The sequence below is a fragment of the Triticum dicoccoides genome, chromosome 2A, assembly GCF_002162155.2.
Source record: "Triticum dicoccoides isolate Atlit2015 ecotype Zavitan chromosome 2A, WEW_v2.0, whole genome shotgun sequence".
Classification (NCBI taxonomy): domain Eukaryota; kingdom Viridiplantae; phylum Streptophyta; class Magnoliopsida; order Poales; family Poaceae; genus Triticum; species Triticum dicoccoides.
The window spans coordinates 779,448,766-779,457,418 of record NC_041382.1 but is presented as its reverse complement, the minus strand read 5'-3'; the positions used below and the strand labels follow the sequence as shown (position 1 = coordinate 779,457,418).

The 8,653-nt window shown below is 52.1% G+C and overlaps 1 protein-coding gene across 1 annotated transcript; it reads left to right on the top strand.

Annotated features, from left to right (window-relative positions):
* Nucleotides 1-574: 574 nt before the first annotated feature.
* LOC119352490 (galactoside 2-alpha-L-fucosyltransferase-like) lies at nucleotides 575-3,744 on the top strand. Its single transcript, XM_037619108.1, has 2 exons — nucleotides 575-823; nucleotides 2,239-3,744. The coding sequence occupies exons 1-2, from the start codon at nucleotides 604-606 to the stop codon at nucleotides 3,708-3,710; spliced, it is 1,692 nt and encodes a 563-aa protein (XP_037475005.1). The 5' UTR covers nucleotides 575-603; the 3' UTR covers nucleotides 3,711-3,744.
* The last annotated feature ends 4,909 nt before the right edge of the window (nucleotides 3,745-8,653 follow it).

Genomic DNA, 8,653 nt, shown 5'->3' with positions numbered 1-8,653 from the left:
AGCAAAATGTTATGCCGGTTGAAGCATGTAGCAAAAAACTGTGATATTAGATTTGCTAGGACCAGTGCCGCCCCATCCTCGTCGTCTAGCGTGTGGCCCTGATAGTTCCTGTAGCTTTGCCGGCGGCGACTCGGAGCCGTAGTTGGGCGGAGGCCATGGCTGAGATCCGAAAGTTGCAGACGGCCATGGCCGTGGGAAGCTAGCGGGGATATGAATTGGGAAGTAGGATTGGAGAGGGGCTCGCCGACCATGAATGAGAGGCGGCGTTGGGCGCCGTCGCACGCGAGCACTCGCCGCCGGTGAGAGAGTTTCTGGAGGATGCGACCAGCGTGGGGCAGGTGTGGAGGAGCAGAGTCGTGATGGGCTGCAGATAGAAAAAAAGAAGGAAAAGTCATGCGGGACCCATCATATACATGTGTCTTGCGCGGGGTGGTTTGTTTCGGTGTCGCGTGAACCAGCATGGCGCACGAGTCCGGCTGAAAGTTCGACCGATGCACCGGATCAAAACATTTACCACCTATATATGAGAGGTCTAAGAACGTTAGCTGGAGCGGCAGTGCGTGCTTAGGTCTGAACAATAGCTTCCCCAACCCCTCAGGCTCCATGGCGAGCATGGACGTCGAGCGAAGCAACCCGGCGGCGCCGTCCTGGCAGGCGGGGCTTGAGACCGTGAAAAAGTGGCAGCGGATTCGATGCAGCATGAGGAGGGCTTGGCCGGCCATCTGCGTTGTGGCGGCGACCCTGCTCGCAGTCGTCGTGCTCTCCGCCGCCCGGGATGGCTATGGCTTGCCGATGGTACCCAGCAGCTGGCTCTCAGTAGAAGGTACGCACTTAAGACGAGGCGTAGTTGGATATCGAATTGCTTGATTTGTTGTCCTGTGCATGCAGCTAAGTCACAAATTACCATGGCGGTGGACGAATATTTCTCATTCACGTGAATCCTTTTTTCCTGTTTTACGGCTTAATTTTCCGTGTTCGATCGATGGACAGAAAGTGAAATTCTTAGAAGTATGTACATTGTTTCTGTAGATAATAATGGTCGGTTGTTTGAATGCAGCATTGTCTTGACCACGACATCGCCGAATTGTACGTTAGCTATGGCCATCCGTTTTTGTGATCCATGCGTGAACAGTCATTTTCGTTGTTCGCCCAAATAAAGTTTTGCAGGTCAATATATTACAACTTCGGTGTTTGAAAATTAATTCTTTATACAAGATAGTGTTGGTCGATTGAGTGCTGAATTTTCCTTGACCACGATATCGCTGAATTGTACGTTAGCTATCGGCATCCGTTTTTGTGATCCATCCGTTTTTGTGATCCATGCGTGAACAGTCTTGTATTTTGCTTAGACTGTGTGGTGCTGTCAGGTTTTCGTCCAATAGTGCTCGTTTCAATGGCAAACGTGCACGGTGGGTTTTCTGGCAGTGCGTTGGACTCGTTACCCTCTTTCCCTTCTCCCTGGTTATGTCCGGAACTTTGTATTTCTGTTTAATGCAAATGGAAAGGGGTATGCCTGGTGCAAAAAAACAAACTTTGCAGGTCAATATATTATACTTCAGTGTGTCAAAATTAATTCTTTATAAAAGATAGTGTTGGTCGATTGAGCGCTGAATTTTCCTTGACCACGACATCGCCGAATCATACGTTAGCCATGGGCATCTGTTTTTGCGATCCGTGCGTGAACATTTTTTGTTTGTTCTCCCAAATAAAACTTTGGAACTAAAACTTTGCAGATCAACAATCTATCGCAACTTCAATGTTTGAAAAGAAAATGTATCTTGACCACGAGATTGCATGGCCATCCGTTTTTGTGACCCGTGCATGAAATTTCTTTCTTCTCCCAAATAAAACTATATACGCAACTAAAACTTTACAGGCCAACAATATATTGCACCTTCGTTTGAAAAATAATTCTAGATTTTTTGGTGTGCCACAAAAACTATAAATAATCGAATTTATGTGTAAAATACTCATTTTAGATATCTATGGTGCACCAAGAAAAATCTAGGGTTATTTTCTAAGCATTGAAGTTCCAATATATTGTTAACAAGCTTGAGCTTTGTATGTTTTGTCGTGTGAGAAGAAAAACCAAAATTTAAGCATGGATCTCAACACAAAAATCGATGGTCTGGATAAGGGTGTGTACGTATTATGGTGCTCAATCACAAATTTTCCTATCAATTTTTAAAATTTTGGAATACGAACTTGCTAATTAAATGTCTTTATAATTTTCTCTAGATGTACCTCCGTCCAATCTCACCACCGACCAGCTCCTGGACGGTCTGCTCACTGCGGAATTTGGCTCGCGCTCATGCCGGAGCCGGTACGAGTTCGCCAGCTACCATGACAAGAAGAAGAAGAAGAAGCACACATCACATAAACCATCCCCCTACTTGCTCGCCAAGCTCCGAAGTCACGAAGCGCTCCAAAAGCAATGCGGCCCCGGCACGGCCCCGTACAGGGCGGCGATCCGGCAGCTCAAGTCTGGAAATGGCATCGTCACATCCGACAGTGAAAACTGCCGCTACCTGGTCCCCATAAGCTATCGAGGCCTCGGGAACCGGATGCTGTCCACAGTGTCAGCCTTCCTCTACGCTGTGCTCACCGAGCGCACCCTCCTCGTCCAGCACGACATGGCCGCCCTCTTCTGCGAACCTTTCCCGAGGACCACGTGGCTGCTCCCGTCCTCAGGCTGGTTGGGTGGTGGCTTCCCGCTTGGACACCTCAAGAAATACGGCAAGGACTCCAAGGAGAGCCTCGGCAACATGCTCAAGGCCAATGTGCTATCCGTGGGCGACAATGGGAACGCGTCGTGGTCGGACTCGGACCGGCCACCGTACGTCTACCTACACCTGGATGGCGGCTACGGTTTCTACGACAAGCTCTTCTACTGCGACGAGCAGCAGCGGCTCATCCGCGGCGCGCCGTGGCTGCTGATGAGGACAGACAGCTACCTCGTCCCCGGGCTCTTCCTCATCCCATCTTTCCGGGACGAGCTGGAGCGGATGTTCCCGGAGAAGGACGTCGCGTTCCACCACCTCGGTCGGTACCTATTCCACCCGGCCAACGACGTGTGGCGCGCGTTCACCAGATACTACGACGCCCACCTCGCCGGCGCCGGGCAGCGCGTCGGCATACAGATACGGGTTTTCACACAGAATAAACCGTTGCAGAAGGTCCTGGACCAGGTTCTCTCGTGCGTCCGTAGGGAGAAGCTGCTTCTCCCGTCCATACAGACGAACAACGCGTCTGTGCTGGTCACCTCTCTGAGCTCGTGGTACTACGAGAGGATCAAGGCCGAGTATGGCGGCAGCCGGGTGCACCAGCCGAGCCACGAGGGGTGGCAGAAGATGCGGGATGCCTCGCAGGACAGGAAGGCGTTGAGCGAGATGTACCTGCTCAGTACCTGCGACGTTCTCGTCACCACCGGGTTTTCCACCTTCGGCTACGTCGCGCAGGGGCTCGGCGGGATACTGCCATGGATCATGCCCGCCACGCCCTTCTGGTCGACCGAAACGGGGGTGGTACCAGACCCGCCGTGCATGCGAGCCATGTCCGTCGAGCCTTGCTTCCACTCGCCGTCCAACTACGGCTGTGCGGCCAGGAAGGATGTGGACGTGGGGACACTTGTGCCGTACATCCGGCATTGTGAGGATGCAAGCTGGGGGATTAAGATTGCCAACGAAAGCATGCAGCCACCGGTAGCTTAAATGTGAGCATACTTCTCTATCGCTAGCTTGTAATTTGTACCGAGCAAGTGACCTAATAAGTTAATTTTGTTATCTAGTAAATAGCATAAAACTACTACTTTACTAGCTAAGGTTTCAAAAACTACCGATTTTTAATTTTTCTCAGATAACTACCAATGGGTGGTCGGCTATTCAGAAAACCCCAAATGACCATTGTTTAAAAATTAAACCTCTTTATGACAGGCCGGGCCCGCACCTAAACAATCTGTCTGTTTGACCGTTAACTAACATGTGGGGCCCACATGTTAGTGTCTCACTACTGCAGGATGCTGCTAACGCGACACTACAATCAGACACCATTTCCGCCCGTGTGTTGCAACAGAAGAATACATATATCATATGCCCAACCTAATAAATATGGTTCGAGGATCCCTCCCTCAGCACACACATGTCCACGTCATCACTTATCCTCCTTTCCGCCCTCATTGATGATGCCCACGGTGTTGAACGTGATCAATCCCAACACAATGTGTTTGGCCGCCACATGACACACCTTACCGTTATCGACACCGTGTCCTAGCCTCTCAAATCTCCGTTCTCTCCTTGACTTGGCTTCTCCTCCATTCCTCCTCCTATTGACATTAACAAAACCAAATTCCAAATCACTCGTCCACCCTATTTGACCCTTCTCAAGGCATCCGACCGATTGGCAACGAAGCACAGGCACCTAGTCGCTCATATTTCCACAGTGAAAGAAGAGACTTCATGGTTCAACAGACCCGAGATGTCTTGAACAGAGCATAAAACAAGCTAAGCATAAGTTCTTACCAACACCAAACAGAGGATATAATTTATAGCTACCAAGATGTATATTCGCAATTATACAGAAAATTTCAAAAACTGTTGTTGCAGATATAACACCGCTGTTACGGAAAAAAAAAGATTGCAAGTGATTCAGTTATTCGAGTATTTTCCCATTAGCCTAGTATAAGGAAACACCAAGTAGCATCCGTGATTGATCAATTATAGCTACCAAGATGTATATTCATAATTATACAGAAAAAATTGCAAACTGTTGTTGCAGATATAACACCGGCGTTACAATACAAAAAGATTGCAGGTGATTCAGTTATTCGAGTATTTGCCCATTAGCCTAGCAAGAATACACCAAGTATCATCCGTGATTGATCACTGGGACATACTTTGTGCTTCATAAGGCTAACGCAGGCATACAAATGGATAAAAACCAATATTGTATTTTCTTTTCGTCCGAAATAAGGCTCCCTAGTAGTAATAGGTAGCTGCTGACACCCAAAGCTGAAGAACAAGAGAGCAGAATGTATATTCCCTAATACCACATCACAAAACGGAATTAACTGGAAATAGATCAAGCAAAACTGAACTAATCACAACATCCCACTGCGGCAGAAATTAAACACACTTCTTGGAACATCATCATAATTTTTTTTGATTGGTAACTGGAGCAGAGGTATCCTTGACATGTGATGTTACTGGAACCAACTCATCAGTCTGCAAACTACCATCTGTTCGAATGCTACAGAAGCAATCTACATTTCAAGATACAATGCAGGAGTATAGATTGTTAGGACTTCACCTGTTTTTGGTTTAAAAAAAATAGGTATCTTGGGACACAGCAAGCTGAAATCATCCGATATTCCGATGTATAAATAGTCAATTAGGATCTAAGGCATAGTACGTTTTTTATGAGGTTCATAGAAAAGCATCTATCTAGAATACCAGTCGGAATAATTATGTAGTCATGAGCTAAAGGGGGGCCGAACAAAGAACCTCATATATGCTAATTATAAATTCGATAAATATATATCCATACTGTTAGAAGAGAGAGAGAGAGGGGTTTGGTAAAATAGTTGTTGTATGCTTAAGCCTCGTGGGCATATATATAGGAGTACATGATCTACTTGGAGTACAAGACAAGCCAGAATATTCCTAGTTTATCATATGTTTCCTAATACAATCACGTTACTCAACATCCCCCCGCAGTCACAACGGTAGCGACGCAGACGGTGAGACTGGAGAAAAATCCGAAGGCAAGCCGACGGACACCCCCCACAGTCATAACGGTCGATGCATCGCGGAAGGCGTGGCTGGAGTGGAAACCGACGAGGTTGCTCAAGCAAGGCGGTAGCCCTTTGTGCCGTTTGTCGAGGTAGCCGAGAGCGTGGGTGGTGGAGCCGTGGTCGAGGTAGCCATGCGAAGAATGACGTGGTAGATGTCGAGTCGGGGTGGCCGGTGTCGAGGAAGTCGCTGTGGAGCCGTGGGCGCTAGGGGGCGCCGAGTTAGCAAGGGTGCAGTGGTGTCGAAGTAGTGGTGTGCCGGGAAAAACATGTTGTTGACGATGCGGCGCGGCGGGTTTGCCAAGCCCGGGGACACATCGTGGACGAAGGCACGCACTGGTGTTGCCAGCACCAGGCATGCGTAGACGGACGGTGACAAAGTTGACGAAGCGCCGACCAGGCTTGCCAGGCCCGGGGACACGTCATGGATGAAGGCACGCATCGGTGTTGCCAGCATCGAGCATGCGGAGACTGGGACCTGCACGAGTTGTTCGCCATATCGAGGAATCGGAGGGCCAGCAGAGAAGAAGACTCGACAACGGTTGCGGTGTCCATCGGCGCGGGGCCGATGGCACCAACAATGGTTGGAGTAGACGAAGTGGTCGGGGTAGATGACGGCGACGCTGGCGACAGGCTGGTGCTGGACGAAGATGAAGGGGGTGGACGGGCGGCGGTGGCGGCCAAAGAAGAGCGGCGGTGGCGGCTAGGTTAGGAGTGCGACGGCGGTGCTTGAAGTAGGCGAAGAACCCTGACAGCGTGACGAAGACCGGCACGGATGGTGGTGTTCCCGCGCCAAGAAAGACGGCACGGCGTATACCACGGGAGGTCGACGCGCGGTGACGGCGGAGTGGAGCGCGGGCCGCGGCGCTACGGCCCGAAGGGGCAACGCAACGGCGGTTCATGATTCGGTGCAACCGCGGGAACGGCCTCGAGGCGGCGGCAAGGACCGCGTATCGTGACACTATGGCCCGAAGGGGCGACGCAGCAGCGACGCACGAGTCGATGCAGTCGCGAGGAGAACCACGGGGCGGCGGTGCTGCAGCCCGACGGGGCGACGCTGCGGCAGCCCAATGCTCGATCGGCGAAGAGGCGCGTGGTACTCGGGACGATCTTCACGAGACCTGCGGAGGCGCGCGTAACCGACAGGCCAGGTCGGTCGCGCGGCGTAGATGAGGCGGATCGCGGAGGCGAGCGGGTGATCAAGCCGAGCGCTCGTGAGGTCGGGACGCCGCTCGGTAGAGGCGGGGTGGCGGCGGAGTCCGCGATGAAGCCGGCGACGACGGACGGCGTGGGACGTCGTGCGAACGAGTTTGTCAGCAACGTCACCCGGGCTGCCAAAGCACCGCCGGCGCCCGGGCAGCGAGGCCCGAGCGACCAACGGAAAAGCGGCGCCCGTGTTGAGGCAGCCGAGGAGCCTGATGTAGCCGTCCCGACGCAGCCGAGAACAAGGCTGGCGAAGTAGACCACCGGGCCGTCGTGCAGACGCGGCGGAGATGGTTGATGTGGATCGATGGACGGGCCGGCGCGCGAGCGACGACTATAATTGACCGTCGCATGGCGCGAGGCCGCCCAGTCGAGGCGATGCAGGTTGTTGACGCCGCCTCTCCTCGCAGCGCCTTCTTCTTCTGCTTGGCTGTCTCTCACAGCTCAACCCTCTCTCTTGTGGTTTCTCTCAAACACACACCATGGAAGAAACTCTCACGAAACACACACACACGCATGGACCAAGGAAGAAGGAGGCAATAGCTTTGCAAGAGACACCTTCCTCTTGGTCAGCTATGGCTACATCTTTTTCTCAGCCCTCACGGCCTCCAATTCTCATTACTTGATGGAACTATTTATACATAGGAGAGCCTTACGCACGTCCTGGCTAGTCAGCACTCTCGGCCACCACACACCACGCACGCACGCACGCACCACTAACAGACTAACCACATGACTCTGTCTCTATCCCCTGAAATCGCTCCAGGATATACACAAGACCGGCCATCATGCAAACCCACGCAGGAGGCTAGCTAGCATATCGCATGCACTAACAAACTCACCGAATCTTCTCAGCTTTAGCTATTCATCCAGCCGGCCGTCAGACTCCATCACGCGTCTTGTTGCTTCACACAACATCACCGTATCGCACGACCTTGTCGTCTCGCGCAAAACTGCAGCTTCACGCTGTCATCGGCATCTCGCCGTGCTCGCCGTATCGCACGGTAGTCCCGCATCTCGCGTCCTTCGCGCGCCTCCGCTGAAACCTTGCCGGCTAGCTACTCCCTAAACCATCTAAGACTACATGCAAATAGCAAAACTAAATATGCGGATACATTGAATCAAAATTAGTGCTAACACAGGTGTCCTGGTCGGAGCAGGGCGGTGACGGCCGGCGCAGGCCGATGGGCGGACCGACACGCGGACGGCGGCTGGCCCTGACGGGCCGCCTCGGCGCGCGTGGCCGCTGGGTCGGAGGAGAGGCCGGCTGGTCGCGTCGGGGTCGGAGTAGAGATGCACGAGGGTCGACGGCGGCGACGGGCGACACAAACCAATCAAGAATAGATCGGAAAACCAAAAAGAAAAACGCCAATCAAAACGACCGGCGAGAGAGCGAAAAACCCGGATCAAAAGATCGGGAAAAAGACTTTATAGGGCAGCCGGTCAACACAATCGGCGGACGAACCCTACATACCGGCGGCGCGGCCTCCGGCGCCGGTCATGAAGGCCGACCGACCCGGGGACGGCGCGCGGGTGCGGAAGTGGCGGCGGCTAGGGTTTAGGATCGACTTGCGATAGATACTATGTTAGAAGAAAGAGAGGTTTGGTGTAATAGTTGTTGTATTGCTTGAGCCTCGTGGGCATATATATAGGAATACATGATCT

Bases quoted from the DNA above. Each gene is read 5' to 3' on its own strand.
- LOC119352490 (XM_037619108.1), top strand. From the start codon at position 604: ATGGCGAGCATGGACGTCGAGCGAAGCAACCCGGCGGCGCCGTCCTGG. The intron at 824-2,238 runs GTACGCACTTAA...AATTTTCTCTAG, and splicing joins CAGCTGGCTCTCAGTAGAAG to ATGTACCTCCGTCCAATCTC.